This window comes from Polypterus senegalus, chromosome 14 (assembly GCF_016835505.1).
Source record: "Polypterus senegalus isolate Bchr_013 chromosome 14, ASM1683550v1, whole genome shotgun sequence".
Taxonomy (NCBI): domain Eukaryota; kingdom Metazoa; phylum Chordata; class Cladistia; order Polypteriformes; family Polypteridae; genus Polypterus; species Polypterus senegalus.
In genome coordinates this window covers 87,166,419-87,188,010 of record NC_053167.1, presented here as the reverse complement: position 1 = coordinate 87,188,010, position 21,592 = coordinate 87,166,419, and the positions used below count along the sequence as shown (strand labels likewise).

Here is a 21,592-nt window from a genome sequence, read left to right as displayed (position 1 = left end):
CCCTATCCTGTGAACATCTGTATAAAGCAGGAACCAGCTCTAGAACGAATACCTGTCTATTGTGGGACCCACTTATACTCACATTCATACTCATGTTCCCATTGACTCAATTTATATCCACAACATAATGTAAAAAACACGTTGTTTTTTAGACATGGGATTATCCTGGAGAATATTCAAAGAATAATACATGCAGGAAAAGTGAGAACATGCAGAATCCACAACAGCATTTGGACATTGGATTCAAACTCAGACCCTGAATCCATCCATTATCCAGCCCGCTATATCCTAACTACAGGGTCACAGAGGTCTGCTGAAGCCAATCCCAGCCAACACTGGGTGCAAGGCATAAACAAACCCCAGACAGGGTGCCAATCCACCACAGGGCACACACACACCCACACACCAAGCACACACTAGGAACAATTTAGGATTGCCAGTGCACCTAACCTGCATGTCTTTGGACTGTGGGAGGAAACCGGAGTACCCGGAGGAAACCCATGTAGAAGCGAACCCAGGTCTACTAACTGCAAGGCAGCAGCGTTAACACTGCGCCACTGTGCCGCCCCGACCCTGAATCCGAGAGGGAGAAATGTTAATTATGGCATCATCATGCCATTTACTTTATTTATATCAGCTAATTTTTTTTAATTGCCTCTTTAGAAAATCTATAGTGTGTTGAAAGATTATAATTCATCAGTTAATTCTGACAAAGCCTTCACTTTAATAAGTTTTAAGAGGCAGCATATCGAAGACAGAATTAGGTCTTTTATTTTCACTTATAAACCATCTCTGTAAGGAAGGGAAAAGAAGTTTTTCTTTTTCAAGGTTCTTTTTCTCCATGCCAGAAATCCACCCCGTTGTTTTAATTGGTGTCTGACTGGTTGCTGTCTCTAGTCTTTATACATAGATTGATCTTCTAAAGTGCATTTACTCACTAAATTATGGAAGGCGTAGATTTTCAAAGCCGCCACCTGTGAGAAGATGATCACAATAAGAAAAGCAAGTGAAAGGAGAGAGTATGTGTGCCATGTGAAGAAAACAGAAAAGAAAAGAATGGTCTAGAATATGAACTTAAAATGTTTCTGGCAATACTGAAATTACAATGAGTGCGGCTGAAAAAAAATATTGAGGTAAAAAGTTAAGTTTGCTCATTCTTAAACAAACATTGAACATAGTCACAACATGTCACATTTAATAAGATTATAGAAGTAATGAAAAGAATGATGTGATATGTTAATATTAGAAAGGATTGAAAAATCCAATTGAAGACAGATTTCTTTCTGTATTTAAAGTGTGTGGTAGAGATGTTTAACACTGTGTTTTAGGCAAAACAAGAGAGTTTCCAGAAACATTGCAAATGTCTGAATCACATGAAATCATTTTTTCTTTTCATCAAAATCAAACTTGATCCAGAATTGAAAGTCAATACAAAACAGAAGACAACAGTTATAAGGGAGTGTAAGTGAAATGTTAAAAATGAATGTCGTATGTGTTCTGACACCACACAAATTAGCAAAAAATTAGCAGAAAAACCAAGAAAAGAATCACAGTAAAAATGAAGCACAGGTCAAAATGAAATAATTAATTCCAGTCTTTTTTCTTGTCAGGACTGAAAGTTGTTAGCTCGTAGAAAAAAAAAATTGCAGTAGTATTCACAATATCCATAAACTTCAACAAGCAACAAAGTAGCTGATGGTGACCTTTATACCTATGCCACACATTGCACAATTCCAGTTGACATTGCCTATTTACTGCTTATCACCAAAGACAACAAAAAGCCTAAAATGGCGGCACCCACAATAAAAACCAAATGGTACTGTAGGAAAAGTAATTTGTTTTTTAAAACAGTAAAAACACTTCAAATCCAAAAATAAATGTAATAGCTAAATTCCTTGATCTCTAAAACATACATTTACACTAAAGTAATATAGAGACAAATGTATACAGCACATAAAAAAATTACATCATAACAATATAGAGAGGTAAACAGTTGCAAAACCTTGTAACACAAAGAAATGTTTAATTAAAGGTTGTATTTAATTAAAAAGTCAAGAAAAAATATATATAGCTATAAAGGAAACAGAAAACAAAAATAACAACTTCAACATTTGAAAAACAGAAAAGTAAATCAAATCTTAATCACAACATATTTTTAGACATATTGTTAACCATACCTGAATAAACAATACCCAAAATCACAATCAAGATCAGTATCAAAAAGACAAAGCAACAAGTCAAAAACAGATGATCATCAAAATAAAATGGTCAGAAGATGACCAAAACCAAAAGCACAAGAACAAAAAGGAGAGCGGAGACACTGGGAACCAAGTAGCTAATGCCACTCGTGCTAATAGTTGGACCTTAATGCAGCACTATGAACACACACAAGACACTAAATTAAATGAATTCACCAAAATTCAACTAAAACAGAAAATTAAAACAAAAACATACAAACTAAATACAAAGAAAACGGCATATAAAATCCCACAACCAAACATAGTAATGAACAAATTTTTGACTTCAGTGATGGAACATTAATGATTGGTTTGTTTCATCACAATAGACTTCTTATTAGTGAATCAAAGCAACCAAAGTATGGCAAAAATGTCAATGTTCTACATGTAAGAAAGTGGGTGTCACATCATCGTTTAGCAGTGATTACTGTTTTGCTCAGAGGTATGAAGAAACCAATTGGAAGTACGTGGTGAAGTGTAAAGCGATGTGAAGTTATGACACTCTGACAAGAAAGGTGTGATTCATTTAAAGTGTGTGACTTATTGAGTGTTGAAGCATTTAGAGTTCTGAATGAAGGTACTATAGTATAGAGTGAATTAAACAAAATAATCAGTAATGGGCAAAAATTAAGGAAACCCAGCAAGTGACAGATTCATTATGAGACAAATGTGCATAAATATGAAAAAGGAGCTTGACAGTGCTGTAGAATGTAATTAGGCTGGCATTGTGAATGGCATGTAAAGGTAAATAGGCATATTTATAGTGAAAAGGATGTAAAGTATGAGAGTTAATGGTAAGTTGAATAAGAGTAGGCATAGTTTTGATATGAATATGATGCTTCATCTTGAATGTATTCTGTGGACAGCTCTGTTGTTGACATTAAGAAGCTGACCAGAAATGTGCAATAGGATCTGTAATGAGAGTGCCTGTATTCATCACAATAGACGGTTGAAACAAATTGAAAACTAGTATGAATGCAACAGCCTGAAGGTGAACAAAAAACACGCCAAGGTGATTTTTGGAGATGAAAGGGCAGACAAGAACCGAATTGCAAAAATGGCCTGGAATAGATATTATAAGATGAGTGATAGCCATTTCTTTGCCATGTTCATTTGAAAATCTCCAGGAAAAGGCAAAAAATGTAATGTGTTTTGGTGGAGGTGGAGGGGATAGGACTAAGTAGGAGGAACTAATAAGCTGTCCGAGATCTGTCCAGAGTTTAGATGAGAAATTTGGAAGGTACCAAAAGCCAACATGGACAAACCTAAATAATGGCTATTAAATTGAAATTGTCATCAGTAGAATTTGATTGTATTTTCAATCCTCACAGAGTTCATCTATTTGATGCAACATAAAGTCACATTATAATAAGTTGAAAGTACATTTACTGTATATAATTAGCTTATTGCAATTTAAAATTCCATAAGTACATATACAATACTAAAAGGAATAGCCAGTCTATTATCAAAGATGAAGGCAGCCAGCAGGTTGATGCAGGACAGGGAATGGGAGCCACCAATTAGGTGACTAACCTACAAGTCAGCAGCCACCAGAGGACCTTTGAACCTTGAAGATGTTGCATGTGCCCAGGACATAAATGCTGAAAAGGCAAAAGCGAGGGAGAGACAGCAGAGATGGTTCTGTGGGGTCTCTTGCTGAAAATAATCATGATCCTGAATGTCTTTCAAAACAGGTTACGTTCATCTGTGTAATGTAACAAACATAGAACATCCCTACTAGGATGTGCACACTCATTTTGCCGCTCCACCTAAAGTTTTTGTCATTTGTATCCTCTGAGAATTTTTTTTTAACATTTTATTGAGTTTATTAAAATCAAGTAACATACCATATAAGCAAGTCAAATTTTACAAAACTAGGTTCAAATCAAATCAACCCCCACCCATGAGGAAGAGAGCTAGGCCAACAGAGTAAGACTTTAATAGTAGGAAATATAAATAAACAGAATAAAAAAGGGAAGAGAATCCGCTTCCTCGATTTGAAAGCATATTCTAAAATGTTATTGATTAGATCCTACCAGGTTTAAAAAACTTTTGCACAGATCCTCTAAGTGAGAATTGGATTTTTTCCAATTTCAAATAATACATAACTTCAGTTAGCCACCGACTTGAAAGAGGTGGGCTAGGATTCTCCCAGTTGAGCAAGATAAGTTTACATGACAATAGTGAAGTAAAGGCAATTACAGTTTGTTTGTTCTTCTCCACTTTAAGCCCATCTGGGAGTCCACCAAACACAGCTGTTAGTGGATTAGGAGGGATTGTGACACCAAACTACCTGAAAGGCATTTAAAGATTTTGGTTCAAAATGATGTTCGTTTGGTGCATGCCCATGGCCCAATGAGGCTCAAACCTGATTGCAACGTTCGCAGGTTGGATCTTGCCCTGGAAACATTTTGGACAATTTTAAAAGAGACAGATGTGCCAGATAGATGATTTTAAGTTCAATAATTTGCACATATGGAGCTTGAGTGAATTCTGTGCATTGCTACCTTCCACTCCTTTTCTGAAATGTTGAATGAGAGATCCTTTTCCCACTCTACTCTGGGACTTTAAAATGTTGTATATATTACAGAAATGCTGTCTGAGTCCTCAAGACTGATCAATATTTTTTCCGGTAAAGAGGTGGGTGGGAAGTGAGGATAATTAGGTAGGTTTTATTTTGCAAAGTTTCTAGTTTGGAAGTTGTGAAAGAAATGTGTTGCTGGAAAGTTAAATCTGGAGTGTAATTGTTAGTAGGATGCGAAGACATTGTCTATATACAGATCCCTAAGTGATTTAATCCTGAATCTTTTCCAGACATTAATAACTGTGTACATTTGGAAAAAGGTGGTTATTGTGCAAAGGTGCCACAGATAAAAACTTCTCTGTCTTGAAGTACTTCCTACATTGCTTCCATATTCTGAGTGAATGAAGCATAATTGTTTTGTTAGTATATTGGCGATAACTTGTATTTATTGGGGTACAAAGCAAGGAATGTAAAGAAGTACTACAGGATTTCATTTCTATTGTGGGCCAAAACTGTGTATGTTCATATATTATAGTAAATGTCCAGGTTTTTATAGCTTGTATATTTGCCACTCAGTAATAAAAGTGAATGTTAGGTAGAGCCTTGCCATCTTCTGCCTTAGGTCTTTGTAGGGTCACCCTTTGGATACGTGGATGCTTTGAATTCCAAATAAATGAGGTTATGATTGAATCTAATTTCTTAACAAATGATTTATTGATGTATATTGGAATGTTTTAAAATAGAAAAAGACGGTTATGAAGGAATTTCATCTTTACAGTGTTGTTAAAGTGATTTGAAGGGTAGCTAATATTTTTTGATAAAGAACTTTATGTTTACTTGTGATGTTTAGCTCTAGTTATTTAAACTGATCTGTGATGATAAAAGGGAAGGTGTCCAATCTAGTATGGCGTGCTTGAGAATTCACTGGAAAGAGCACACTTTTATTCAAATCAATTCTGAGACCAGAGATCTTTTGAAATTCTATTAGTGCTGTTAGGACTGCAGGTACAGTATTTTGTGGATCTGATATATATATAGTATCATATCATCTGCATATAGTAAAATTTTCTGTTCGTCTTTCTCTGATAATCCCCTTTATCTCATAAGCATTTCGACAGTGAACTGCCTTTGGCTCAATGGTGATTGCAAAAGCAGTGGTTACAAGTGGCATCCTTGTCTAGTACCGCATTCTAGTTTAAAGTAGTCTGAATTAATGTTGTTAATACAAACTGAAGCTTCTAGATTGGTTTACAGTAGTTTGATCGATGCACATATGTTCGGGTCAAACACAAATTTCTTCAATGTAGTGAAAAGGTAGTTCCAGTCAACTGTATCAAATGCTTTTTCTGCATAACTAAGACTTAGAAGAGCATAATTTTTCAGAAGTGAGATTGGTCTGTATAATGCACATTGTAATAAGTCCTTATTTTGCTTAGGAAAGATGGTAATTAATGCTTTGTAAAAAGTGTGAGGTAGGATTTTATTGTCTCTAGCTTCTGTAAATGTTAATAATAAAAGGGGAGCTAACTCAATTGAGAATATTTTTATAAAATTTGGCAGGGTACCCATCAGGGCCTGCTGCTTTCCCAATCTGAAGTTAATTTATAGCATCTAGTAATTCTGATAGTGCCAGAGGTTTATCCAATTCATATGCACTGAGAGTATCTAGTTGTATCTGTAATGCATCCAAAAATGCATTAGGTTGTGTCTTGTCTTCTTTAAACTAAGAAGCATATAAGGACTTATAGTAGTCTCTAAATGTGTGCATTATATTTTTATGGTCAATGATTTTGTCTCTGTCTGTGTTGGTAATTGCTGGGATTGCATTGCAAATTTCCTGCTTGTGGATTTGTTGAGCTAAGATCTTATTAGCTTTTACTGTGTTCATATTAATGATGTCTTTATTTAAAAATGAGTTTTTCTATTTCCTTAGTCTATATGCAGAGCCTGTGTTTTCCTATGAAGTGCCTCATTTGGACACCTGGCATGTTCTTGATCTATTCTGGTAATTTCAAGGATACGCTCTGATACCTTCTTGGTTTCCAATTTATTTTTGTGAGAAAGATATGAAATAATCTGTCCTCTTTAGAAAGCCTTCTGAGATTCCCAGAGTATTCCTGTCGATACCTCTAAATTCTGTACAGTTCTTATCTGCTAATAAAAGTGGGTTAAGAAGCCAGCTGCGAGATGAGTATGTGGGGAATAGTGATTTAAGCTCCATGATCAAAGGGGCGTGGTCAGAGTTAACAATAGCATCGCACTTACAAGATTTAATTGTGGCAAGAAATTGTTATCTATAAAGTAATAATCAATTCTTGAGTAACAGTGATGCACTGGTGAATAGAAGGAATATACTCTTGAGTTTGGATGTAGAGGGTCTCATAAGTTGTGATCAGTTACAAACTGTGTAATTGTTTTTGCAGTGTTAGATGTCATCACCCCTGTGACAGAAGACCTATCATATCTTTTTCATACATGGATTACTCGTTTAGCTGGATGTAATTGTTGACGATTTGGCATGATCCTGGATCTGTTGGTTTTTTCGAAACTCTTGCTGGATGTGTTATCATAGCAGCACATCCAAATCCTCAAACCTGCTTGGAGCAGGTTTGTTCTATGTAAACAAGGATTAGCTCACACACTTTATCAGTGCATGGAATTCATTCAGTCATGGCTTCACCGTTCATGAATGAGCAACCAATTGATATTGGTGCATAAATTAAAAGAAGAGAATTTTATATAGAAAGGGTTTTGCGCAATCGGCAAGATTTATTTCTCCCGGAGGAAATTATTTTCAAAAGATACCGCTTTAGCCGAGGGGGAATATTGTACCTCAAAGATTTATTAGCACCTTATATTCGAAGTCAGATTAGGTGAAGTCGGGCTCTCACAACCATAAAGACAGTATGCATTGCTTTGAGGTTTTTTGCAAGCAGCACTTTTTATATACTGTAAGCGATGTGGAAAATCTGTCTAAAAGTGCAGTTTGCCAGGCAATTCGTAAAGTCTGTTTGGCTCTGAAATATTTCCTTCGGGTTTTCATAGTGTTTTCAGGACACCTGCATGTGCAGACAATAAAAGAGGCATTTCATGCCATTGCAGGTAGGTAAAACACAGGCAAAAACACCTACAGTTCCATAAAGAATCTCACAATCAGCCTGACATTCTCATTACCCAGGATTTCCAAATGTGATTGGGGCACATGGGACTGATCAGAGTGGAGTCTGATCAAACATTATTTGGAAAATGTACCTCTCCTCCTGATGAATAATCAGACACAGTGACTTCATCAAATATTTGACCTTCGTCAATATCTCGTTGGTCAGACACAAGTTCTAGGGATATGACATTCCCTACAACTGACCCAACAACAAAAAAAAAGAGGGCTAAATGGAACACACCTATGGCACACATTGAGAACAAATATATGCAATGACCATCCTTTACTTGAAATGAAGTGACCACTGCATCCTGCCACTGGTTCTGAGGAGGAGCTTTCCCCCTGGAATGCCCTCTGAAACAGGGCGATGGGCATTTTGCTGGAGCGCCAATTCTTTTGCAGGGGTTAGGTCTGGACCGTGTGGACCTCCACCTGTTTTTTGCTTGTCTGCCTTCTTTTTAGCTTTAAAATTAAGGATAGCTGGCACTCGTTGGCACGCAGTTTTATTTGGTAAAGTGAATGATAAGAGGCCTTGGGGCCGAAATGATCTCAACCTAGACTGGCGTCCTTCAACATCTGCAATAAGATGCTGCAGATGTTCTATTAGACGGTTGTGGCAAGTGCCCTCTTCTATGCAGTGGTGTGCTGGGGAGGCAGCATAAAGAAGAAGGATGCCTCATGCCTGGACAAACTGGTGAAGAAGGCAGGCTCTGCTGTAGGCATGGAGCTAGACAGTTTGATATCCGTGGCAGAGCGATGGGCGCTGAACAGGCTCCGCTCATTCATGGAGAATCCACTGCATCATCTGAACAGGATCATCTCCAGACAGAGGAGCAGCTTCAGCGACAGACTGCTGTCACTGTCCTGCTCCACTGACAGACTGAGGAGATCGTTTCTCCCCCACACTATGCGACTCTTCAATTCCACCCGGGGGGGTAAACACTAACATTATTCAAAGTTATTGTCTGTTTGTACCTGCATGTTTATTACTCTTTAATTTAATATTGTTTTTTGTATCAGTATGCTGCTGCTGCTGGATTATGTGAATTTCCCCTTGGCATTAATAAAGTATCTATCTATCTATCTATCTATCTATCTAATTTGTCGGACACTTTTTACCAGCCGTCTTTTCTGGTTTGGGCTGCTTTTACAGTGTTTACCCCTTGTACCTATTAAATCTTGAAATTCTTCACATCCTTCGAGTAAAAGGCCTTGCTACACTTGTGTGAAAAAATGCGCCCATTCTTTCATCATTTTGTTGCAGCCTTTGAAAGACTTGCTAATCCTGTTTTCTAGACTCAATATATATGGGCTTTTCAATCAGGGCAGGTGCGCGCATTCATCTCGGATGATTAGATCCAGCTAGACTAATCTACTACATGGCTGCGTTTGAAAAACTGACTTATCCCAGATGAGTTTCACCAGCATTAACTCATCCAAGATGAGGCATCTGATCTCGGATGATTTAAGTGACGTACGGAAAATACCCCCTAGGTCTGGATTTGAAACACAACACACAACAAGTCCTCAGCCATAATAATTTATGAGTGTTCACATTGGGAATGGATGCAAATTTATTTTGGATGAAGCCCCTTTCATCCACATTGGGTGCATAGATGTTTAAAAAAGTCTCTTTACAGTTAATAAATCACCCATGACAATCACATATCACCCTTCAGGATCTGATACTACAAATGAGACTGTTCTATGTATAAGAATTCCTACATCTCTAGTTTTTGTAAAGCTGGAATGGAATATTTGGCCATCCCAGTCTCTGTGCAGCAGAAAGTGATCCTTGCTTAATAAGTGGGTCTCCTGTAAAAATAGTATTTTAGCGTTTAGACCTGTTAGGTGAGAGAATACTCTCTTTCTCTTTAATTCGCGATTGAGACCTTTAACATTCCATCTCACAAAGTTAACTGTTTTGTCATGGAGACATTGCTACTGAACTTTTGTTGACATTTTGTAGTCATAATTTAAGATAGTTCATTATTACATAAGACAGCTTTGACCTTAATTTCCAGTTTCTCCAGAAGTTATTGCCATGAAGCCTATTGTTATGTTGGCACTTACAATTATAAGGATAGATTAGAAATAGCTTGCTCTTTTTCTCTGAGAATTTACTTTAGGAACACCTATAACACCTATAAGACTTACTGTGCCCCAGAAGGCTCCCACCTTCTCCACAAATGTGATCAGAGAAATATTTCATCTGTTCTTGGGGGTTTCTAATCTATTTACAACCCAAGTTTGGGATTTTATTCTGATCCATGCTGGTATTACCTCCCTTGTCATGTAGGCACCCGCTTAGAATATATTACTATTATAAATGCACAGAACTTTCCATTTATAAAGAAAATGCTAATACAATGAATATATGTTTTCATCCTGTTGATCTTATGAACATTTGATATAAATTGCACTACAACTAATTTAACACTGACAATTGTTGATTTTTTTGTTACTTTCTCGGAGCTACAGGTTTTTTTATTAGTACCCAGGTGGAGATTGAATTCTGATTTGTTAAGTTCAACTTGATTGTATGAAATGTTATTTTCTGCCAATAAAATTTAAAAAAAGTAAAAACACCCATGTACAAAAAATGAGTATATCCAACTCCTACATGTGCTTATACATGTTTTTCCTACATCCCATTTCTAAAATCTAAATTAATTTCCCACTTTCAATCATAGAGAGAAAGGTAGCGCTTGATTTGTCCCAATGAGGAAATGTAGCTTTTTACAGAAGCACAATGACAAAATATATATTTTAATAAACAACAACATCACCTTTCAAATATATACCAGAATTTCTAAAAACAAAGAAAAACTTCTGACTTGGCCAAAGATAGAAAAAGCAGTCGCAGTCACAGTTTCTTTATAAGGGTGTATTGCTATAGGTACAGTGCTATCACAAAGCTTCAGATCCCTTCAATTTTTTTTCACATTTTGACATGTTGAGGTCTTACAGTATGCTAAAATCATTCAAATTAATTTTTCCCTTAGCAAGTAGCACTTAATGACAGAATGACAAAGTGAAAACAGGATTTTAGAAAGTTCTGCAAATGTATTAAGAATAAAAAAAACTGAAGTATCACATTGACACAAGCATTCATGACCCCTTTATTCAGTTCTTTGGTAAAGCATCTTTGGCAGCAATTACAGCCTGGAGTTGTCTTGGGTAAGCCTGGATTTGTAGATTTTCTGCCATTTTTTTCTGCAGATCCTCTCATGCTATATCAGGTTGGATGGAGACTGTCAGTGGACCTCTATTTTCATGTCTTTGCAGCAGTGATGTTCTGTTGGATTTAAGTCCAGGCCCTGGCTGAGCTATTCATAGACATTCCCAAAGGTGTCCCTAAGCCACTAATGTGTTGTCTTTGCTTGTCATGTTGGAAGGTGAACCTGTAGTCTAGTTTTAGGTCTACAGTGTTCTGGAGCAGATTTTCATTAAGGATATCATTGTACTTTGCTCCATTCAGCTTTTCCTCAACCCTGTCTAGTCTCCCAGTCCATGCTGCTTAAGAATAATATCACTGTAAGATGCTGTCTCACCTGTGTTTCACTGTTGGTATGGTATTGTGCAGGTGATGAGCACTGGCCGGTTTCCTTTCGATGTCTTGCTTAGAACTGAGGCCATACAGTTCAATCTTGGTTTCATTAGACCAGAGAATCTTGTTTCTCATAGTCTGAGAATACTTTAGGTGCCTGTTTGTGAAATCCAAGTAGCTCCCATGTGTCGTCTGGCCTCTCTGCCATAAAGCCCAGATTAACAGAAGGTTTCAGTGGTAGTTGTTCTTCTGAAGGTTTCTTCCATCTTTACACAGGATCTCTGGAGCTCAGCCCGAGTGCCAATCGAGTTCTTGGTCACCTCTGTTACCAGGCCCCTTCTCACCTGATCAGTTTGGCCAGGTGGCCAGCTCTAAGAAGAGTCACTGGTGTTCCAAACTTTATTCCATTTAAGAATTGTGGAGGCCACTATACTCATGGGAATCTAAAATTAATATGTATTGTGCTTTGAGACAGTACTGTCTCTAATCTCTACAGGCAATGTCTTCACCCCCATGGCTAAGTTTTTGCTCAGATACACAGGTGTGGGCCTTTCCTAATCATGTCCAATCAATTGACTTCACCATAGTTGGACTCCAAATAGGGTGTTAAAATGTCTCAACGATGATCAATAGATTGGGATGCACCTGAGCCAAATTTCAAGTTTTTTAGTAGGTCTGAATACTTGTGTCAATGTAATATGTAAGCCTTTTACTTTTAATAAATTTACAAAATTACTAAAAATCATGCTTTTCACAAGAGGACTCATGTAGTTCAAGACCAGGTGTTCATGATCTGGGATGTAAGGGCCACAGATCTACTAATCATTATATGAAGGGGCATCTGTCTTCTTTGGAACGAGAATACTACAAACAGCAGCATTTTCTGGAGCCTTATTGGCAGATTGAAGAAGTAACAGAGGACAATACAAAGTTAGCCAGCACAGGCCTTAAGAACTTAAGGACTGATTCCATCTGGTCCTGCGGCTTTTCCTGTGTGTAGCCTCATCAATTGTCTCCTCACCTAGTCATCATTTATGGACAGCCACATGACCGAATTTTAGCAAGGGCTTGCTAGGGCAGTAGCCCAGGGCCAACAGAAAAGCATTTTTTGCAGTGAATTTGACAGGTTTGCTGATGGCCTTGCTGGCTGAAATATTTTCTGAAAATCTGCTATTTGACCGGCTTAGGCAAACTTTTTTTCCCAAAGCCCCACGCTTTTCGACGAGGCTACAAAATTTCTCACAATTACTTAAACATGTTAAATGCATGCATTATTTTAGTCCTCTACATCCTCACTTCTTCCAGGCCTCCACTCCTTTCTGATCCTTGGGTGCAAATGACATGAAGTCCGTGTCCATTTATATTTTAGATAAGTCGGGAAACGGTGAGTTGATTTGCGTTGCAGAAATGGACTCATTGAATGAACTCAGTATTCCTACCTCATTTTCTTATGTGGCAAACACTTTCATTAATTGCAACTTGAAAAATTCTGCTACTAAGTTAAAAATACTCTGCCAAAAGTTTAAAACAAATCATAAGAAGGATAGGTTATAGTTAAAAAAGAAGATAAAAACAGCATGTGCAAGGCAGATCAAGTGTGTGGAGCAGCCCGATTTGATATATTTGTGGAGAGGGGAGGCCAGTGGTCAAAAAATAACACCGCATGATTAAACAAAACAGGATTATTTCTTTTACAAGTGCAGCAAAAATATAACATATGCAAATGTAATACTTATTTTTCATTTCCCCTTTGTTTTATGAACTTTAGGTCTACCCAGCAGCCTTCAAAAGGCAAGTGTTGGTTCAGGTAGTTTTCCTGGCACTGAAAATGCTATTTAAAATGTTGATTTTAAAGATGGTATGATAATAAAGCAGCTGTGGCGGCGTGGTGGCGCAGTGGGTAGTGCTGCTGCTGCCTCGGAGTTAGGAGACCCGGGTTCGCTTCCTGGGTCCTCTCTGCATGGAGTTTGCATGTTCTCCCCGTGTCTGCGTGGGTTTCCTCCCACAGTCCAAAGACATGCAGGTTAGGTGCATTGGCGATCCTAAATTGTCCCTGGGGGTGTGTGTGTGTGCACGCCCCACGCTGGGCTGGCGACCTGCCCGGGATTTGTTTCCTGTGTTGGCTGGGATTGGCTCCAGCAAACCCCTGTGACCCTGTGGTTGGGATGTAGCAGGTTGGATGATGGATATGATGATAAAAGGAAAATGAGAAATATGGCAGTTTATTTTCCATTATGTTCAATTGGAAAAGAATACAGTTTTTGTTTGCTTTAATGAATTCTTAATGGTTTTTAAAATAAAACAATAGCAAATCTTAGATTTTTGGTTGAAGGATTAAATGGAACTGGATCAGTAATAAGATTTATTTTTAGGGCAAATCTGTTGTTAGTTCACCCATTAACCCAAATGCAAAGCAGCGCAGTAGAAAAATATGTCAATTTTAAAAATGACAGACGATACAAACTGACAATTAAAAATTCACTGATCAAAGTGAAAGTGATGTGCAAAACACAGGCACAATAAAAAAGTATTGCAGCATAGCATCTCAGGAGTAACATGTTGCCAAGATTGGTCTGAGGTAAAAAAACAAAAAGGACCACTCTTCTACAATCAAATGTCAGTGTTTGCCTTCAAATCATTTTTTTTTCTTATAGATTTGAATTATATTCATGTAGTGATGTTCCTTCTGACAGCCCAAATACTAATTGAAAATCCACCCAAGAAAACTACAAAAAATGTAAAAAAAAAAACTGCAAATCATACAAGTAACACTGATGCTGATTTGATTTGATTGAATCCCTTATTCAATGGCTTTTAGTAGTAGGATCTTGGAAGTGCTGAGAGCACAGAGAAAGTGAGAGAGAAAAGATTTAGGCTGTGCTATTTAAATTTTCTAATTATATGTATGTTGTAATTACATTTTCACTTGTTGCTAGTCTGTGAACATGTGATGCATTTTATTTGTGGTTACTGTATCGTCAACATCTTTTATTGTTTGAGGCATGGTGGCACAGCAGCTAGCAGATTGTCCAGTTCATAAGCACTAAAGGCATTTTATCCGCTCCAGAGCTGTTACAGTGCCTCAGAGAAAAGAAACTTACACCACATCTTCCCAAATGTAGATGCTGCTGTACCTGATGTGAATACTGCTTGTCAAAAATGCAAGTGTTGAGTGATCTTCCTCCATGCTCAAGCTAGTGAAGAAAACACTGAATTATTTAACTCTAATGTCAATTAAGAATGATCTGGTTCAGAAACTGGATGTAAGTGATCTGTTCAAGGACTTTATTGCAAAGAAATCCAGAAAAGTACAGTTATGAAAAGCAATCAGTTGTCTGTGTTAATATTCAGAATGGCCTGTGCAGTGCAGTTTGATATTTCCTCTTTAATAGGCATTCACAATAGAGCTCTATAGTTGACTTTTTAAACTCGGTTTGTGATGGTTAATTGGTTACTTGTCATCTGTGCAGCAATGGCTAATTAAAGATATACGATTTGATATATAATTTCAGAGAGTATGTCCTTATTGTTTTCCATTTTTCACATTTTTTTGCCATTCATTTTAAAGCCAAGACTCAGTAGTACTCATTTACTTCACTCGTTGTGCCTCTGAGACCTTGAAGTTGATGTACACTCATAGTATTTTGTGTTGATAGAACCCCCAAAAATGCCTCTTACTGACGGACAATGGTAAGAGTTGTTGATGCAGTAGGAAAGGAGTGGGGGAATTGGTCATTAGAAGAAGGTGGTGAAGATGGAAAGAGGCAAAATCTATTAAAAAAAAAACATACCCAGGGTATTAGCTTTGTCCAAATTCACAGCACCTGAGGCCAGGATTGTTTGAGTCCAGTAATTATGCCCAGTCCATTCCAATCATCTTTTATGTTGCTTTGAGTGAATTTGTTTTATCGGCTACCTTTCAGTCTTTCATCTGTTTTCACACATGAATGACCTCTTTGGTTAAAGTTAAGGGAACAGCACAACTTGCGGCACATATTTTTATTTTCCCACGTATCAGTTCACTATGCATAATTGAATGCATCAATTTCTACTTTAAAAAGTTCACATTTATTCTATTTTTGTCCAGCAGATGGCAGCACAACATTACAGTTGTAAAGTGTACAGTACACGGCCCATATCAATTGAATTTGAACAGAAATTTCACATCTGTAACTTCTGCAGTCAGCATTCAACATACCAAAGACTGTATCAATAAAAACTGGACTGGATTGGCATAAACATAAGATTCACACTCTAATGTGTCTGGACAAAATGTCTGACTAAAATCTAACTTTATGGACTGTCTTAATATAAACATTTTTGACCAAAGAAAGTTTTTTGTTTACTTACCTTATGTACACAGCTCATAATCAGCTAGAAAGAATATCTGATGTTGATGTGCTGATAACATCTCAAGGTATAAACTGACAGGCCAAACAGTATATGTAACATGAGAATATCACGGTATGAAGTCAATAATCGGCTTAAATGTACAGTATATTATATGGAATGTTTCTTTTTTCATTTCATTGAGTGATTATTCTTATGTTTTGAATTGGGGATATTCATATTGGGCAGCACGGTGGCACAGTGGGTAGCACTGCTGCCTTGCAGTTTGGAGACTGGGGTTCGCTTCCCGGGTCCTCCCTGCATGGAATTTGCATGTTCTCCCTGCGTCTGTGTGGGTTTCCTCCCACAGTCCAAAGACATGTAGGTTAGGTGCATTGGCGATCCTGAATTGTCCCTAATGTGTGCTTGGTGTGTGTGTGTGCCCTGCGGTGGGCTGGTGCCCTACCTGGGGTTTACTGCCTTGCCCTCTGTGTTGGCTGGGATTGGCTCCAGCAGCCCCCGTGACCCTGTAGTGAGGATATAGCGGGTTGGCTAATGGATGGATGGATATTCATATTGAGTTAAAAACGTCTCTTAAAATTATTAAAAGAAAAATTATAATGATGTCTGTGCAAAAATTGTACTCCTGTCAATATGACATTCTTCATATTAATAATCCAGGTTACAGTTATCTAGATTTACACATCTTTTTGAAATAATATAAAAAGACAAGATTTCTTTATTATTATTATTACTATTATTATTATCTTGTAAACCTTAAATGGGAAAGGCCAACTTGAAAAATGGACAGATTACTCATTCATTATCCCAGTTTTCCTCTCGCATCACACATATGTTCTTGTTAAGTTGTTTGGTGACTCAAAATTCACTCAAAAATGTGGTGTGTGTGTGTGTGTGTGTGTGTGTGTTTCACTAGGTCTTATGATGCACCAATACCTTATCCAGGCTTTGTTCCTGCCTTGCTTCCAGTGCTGTCTGGACTGGCACTAGTTCCAGGTAACCATGTACTGGATAAGAAGATTAGAAAATGTAGAGATGGAAATTCAAATTTTATTAAGGCAAAGCACATATTTATCTATTGTTTTGTTTGTGTTTGTTTTTACTTAGCACTTTGATATTATACACAATGAAAATTATTTAACAACCCAATTGTGAAATGACATGATATTAATAGGCAGTGAAATTCAAAAGCCATCCAAAGCAGCTGTCAGATATTAAGTTTACCGAAGTTAATAATAATAATGATTCTTTACATTTATGTAGTGCTTTTCTCACTACTCAAAGTGCTTCAGTGAATTAAGAGCCAATTCAGCCACCACTAATGTGTAGCACCCACCTGGATGATGCGACAGCAGCCATTTTTGTGCCAGTATACTCACCACTCATTACCTATTAGGTGCTGAAGGGATGAGACATAGTTAGCCAGTCAGAGACAGGGGATGTTAAGGGGGCCAGCATGACTTGGCCATGGTGTCCAATTTAGCCAGGACATTGGGATGCACCCTGCTCTTTACGAAGGATGCTAAGGGGTCTTTTATGATCACAGAGAGTCTGGACCTCAGTTTTATGTCTCATCCAAAGGATGGCGCCATATTTACAGCACAATGTCCCCGTGACTGCACATTCAGACCACAGGGTAAGCGCTCCCTGCCAGCCTCACCAACACCTCTTACAGCAAAAACCAATGCATTTCCTAGATGGTCTCCCATCCGAGTATTGTCCAGGCCTGAGCATGCTTAGCTTCAGGTGGCTCACTTGTACTGAAGTGCATATGGTGTGACTGCTGAATGAATCAAATGTTTGCAATGTGTGATCCTTGTTTGAAAATGTTACGAATAACACAGAGTCAGATGACACTCTCCAAGTTACTGCTGGGAAAACGGACATTTAAAAAGTAGAGTAAAAATTTCCTCCAAATCATTCTTTTTCTGCCTTGATTGTTCTTGTCTGCAGGGAGTAAACTGGGAGCCTTGGAAAGGCCATGAGTTCTCAATTCCATTTGTCGAGATGAAAATTCGAGCACACGTATCAAGTGATCCTACAGTTATTGGGAGGAAGAAGAGATCTTTGGCCATGAGAGGAAAACGACTCAATTAAAAAGGGAAAAAAGAGGAAGAAAATGACAGCACAATGAATTTGTTTATTGTACGTATCAGGGCATTGTCACTAAAACAGAATGTTGATTAAACGAGAGAGGTAAGGCATGTGTACTGAATGGGTGCAGAATAAAAACTGACTTTAACTTCTCTCAATCCTTGTTGTTTATAATTTTGTAACATTGTATGGATGACCACACCCATCTTGAGTATCAATATCTGTTTTATCCCATAATTAAGTTTATGTGCAGCAATTTGCTTGGTTTGGCTACAGTATGTGGTACTTCATGATCACTTCACCTTTCGGACATTTGTGACTTTCCATTTATTTCAGATAAAAACTGAAATCATCTGTTTAAACCATGGCTTAAGACTTAAAAGGTTATACATAACATTTCATATATATATATATATATATATATTTAGAGCTCTTTATGTACCAAAGAAATACCTCTGCTCTGTAATTTTGATCTTACCATAATATTTAAGGAGTGTCTGGTCGAGTCATTTCATGGATGCTGTATGTATAATCTCTCATATTTCACTTCTTAAAACTGTAACTAAATTTATGTATAAACTCAGTTTAAAAACAACTATTGGAATTGTGCTTCTGAATCTGTATTAACCTCTGGCATTTGAGATCAGTAATGTTAAATCTTGGTGAATTATTATTGCTACAGTACCATTTGTTCCTATTTTGAAAGTACAGTGTTAAAATGAAATAAGCTATACCTGAGACAAGAATATAATATAAAGATGTTTCTCACTGTGCAGTCAAATGGTTTACTTCAGCATTGACAAACTGAGCTCACTGCAGTCACCAGAAACATATTACCTAATGGGTTATTTGCTGTGTATTTTTACTTTTACCAAATAAAGTATGTGTTCTGGCAATGTAATCCTACAGCCCACTGCACTTTAAACACTAACATTTCATAATTTGCCACTTAGAGGTTGAATCAGTCAAGTCAATCTGTCACACAAGCAGTATTTCTTCATTACTTTATCAAGTCAGCAGCAAGTTTAAAGCTAATAGGGCAAGAGGCAAAAACTCAGGGTTCTTCATACTATTCTGGTTGCCATCCATTGTTAAATATATAATTCACAGTCAATCTGCAAGAGAATCATCTGATGTGATGTCTAACAGTTTGTAATTTGCATATTAAAACAGCTCAAATGTGAATGTTGAGAACAGCAGTAGAATTAGGCAACAGTTGAAGCATGTGCTAAGCTGCAATGAGTCACTTATTTCTCAATGTGCACTCTTCCCTGGAAGGCTTAAGGCCTTTATCTGCCCTGAGTTCAATTTCTATCTGGCTTGTCCTTCACATTCAGGCAAAGCGCACAATCAGTTTCCACTGTAGTAATTTATTCAGTTTTCTATATATACATTTAACAGTGCATCGTGTTCTTGCCTGTTGCTTCGTCATCCTACATAACAACACACAAATGATGGCTGTGAATTGTTAATTTCTGGGGTCAACACCTCACACATCCATAGATTGAGAAGCATTTTGAGTTCCGAGTTTAAGTTTAAAAACGACAACCATTTTACAATATACTTTTCTCTAGGTTTGTTCATTTTTTTATGCAAATAGTTGTATAAGACCATAATTCGAAGCTACTTAAAATATCATAATAAGGAATTTCCCAAATTCATTAATCAAAAAATAAGATTAGTGTGTGTAAGTGCAATTTCAATTCTGCAATTTTTTGCAACCATTCGGTGGTGGGTACAGAGACTAAATTGGCTGCATTCATTACAATTAAAAAAGCAACAGTGTTATTGTTTACCAAAAGGAGTAAATTTATATGTTTTAATAATCAATGATGTAACTTTTATTATTGCATTCCAAATATTTTTTACATTTTATACACCAGTAAATGTATGTTCTTTGTTCATTGTAATAGTTACATGTGCATGGTCTGATTGGTTCAAAAAAATAAACATACTTCTCAACATTCCTGTTGTTCGGCATCTTCATTTCTTCGGCCATGGCCAATGACATATCCACCGCTCCACCACTGGTTCCGTGTGAATGTTGTTTCTGCCCGTATCTCTCATTGCTTTTAGATTCTGGTCATGCGCCATACTGTCAGTTGCTAGACAACTGCAATTACCCGGCTGTCACCTGATGCCAGCGGGCTGGTGAAGTTAAACCAACTTGGCTTTTGGCTCAGTCATTGAAGTTTTTATTCTTTTTTTGTACACCCTGTTACTTCCATTTTGACCAAATCTTCTTGTTCTTGTCTTGTTTATAATACACTACATTTTAATAATTTTTCCAAATGTCTTTGTGTTCTCCCGCCTACACTCTTTCTCAAAAAGAGGTGAACTGTGAGTGCAGAAGATTCATAGATTACAGTTACAATTATAGACTGTTTACAGTTTAGTGTATCCCATATTGATAAGAGTTAGTAGAATTATTATAAGAGATAGATGCATAAATATTTTTAACAAAACTATGCAGAGTTTTTATATGTTCTTTGCTATGTAAAATCTGCCAAGCGGTATTGAGTATGATCTATTGGAATATGGAGTGGACCCTCAACTAATGTAAATGTAGATTAATTACTTAATTATTTAAACAAGAAATACTTCCATCCATCCATCATCCAACCAGCTATATCCTGCTGGATCCAATCCCAGCCAACACAGGGTGCAAGGCAGGAAACAAACCCCGGGCAGAGGCGCCAGCCCACCGCAGGGCACACACACACACACAGAGCACAATTTAGAATCGCCAATCCACCAAACCTGCATGTCTTTGGACTGTGGGAGGAAATCAGAGTACCCGGAGGAAACCCACGCAGACACGGGGAGAACATGCAACCTCCACGCAGGGAGGACCCGGGAAGCAAACCCGGGTCTCTTAACTGTGAGACAGCAGCGCTACCCACTGTGCCACTGTGCTGGCCAAAAGAAATACTTATTTTTTCAAATTGACTAATCCCTTACAGGGTCGCTAAAGGCAGAAGTTTGTCCTACCAACATAGTGTGCAATGCAGGAGCCAGCTCTGGTGATGGGGCACTAGCACACACTAGGACATATTCAAATACACAATTACACTGACTCTAACTGGGCCAACAATTATTCTAACTGGTATGCCTTTGTAATGCTGAATTAAATAACAGTACTCAAAGAAAAAACACAAAAACACAGCAAGACTGACAATGTCTGTGACCATGACCCAAACCAAGGGCTCTGATGCAGTAGTGCCACCCACTCACCATTGTTCAGTTCCTGCCAAATTATTTAATTCTGTTTAAACACTTTAATAATGTTTTTAAGTATCCCCAAGGTCCCTTTATCAGAATTAAATGTATACATCTAGTGACTAAAAAATAGTCATTTTATCTCATTCTGAGACACAGATTCAACATCCTGAGTTTGAATCTCACACCCAGTCATTGTCCATGTGTGACGTCTACATGTGTATTTCAGTTTTCCCCCCATAATGCCAAAAAGAGGCTTTTTAGGTTAATTGCCAATTCCAAATTGACTCTTTGAATTGTTAGTGTGGGTATGTGTGTGAGAGGACCCGGTGATAGACTGGCGCCCTGTCCAGGGTTGGTTTCTGTCTTTCTCTCAAAGCTGCTGGGATAAGCACTGACACTCCTGACTCTGAAAAGAATTAGATGATTGTTATACAAGGAGCGATTCAAAAATTTCA

The 21,592-nt window shown here is 37.5% G+C and overlaps 1 protein-coding gene across 12 annotated transcripts in view; it reads left to right on the top strand.

The window, feature by feature from the left end:
* LOC120514820 (tenascin-N-like) overlaps positions 1–19,879 on the top strand; it is a 142,991-nt gene extending 123,112 nt beyond the window's left edge. For all 12 annotated transcript variants that reach the window (XM_039735397.1, XM_039735399.1, XM_039735398.1 and 9 more), the window contains one exon: positions 17,775–19,879. In XM_039735397.1, coding sequence (XP_039591331.1) covers positions 17,775–17,918 — 144 coding nt within the window. In that variant the 3' untranslated portion in view covers positions 17,919–19,879. The remainder of the gene's footprint in view (positions 1–17,774) is intronic.
* Positions 19,880–21,592: the final 1,713 nt, after the last annotated feature.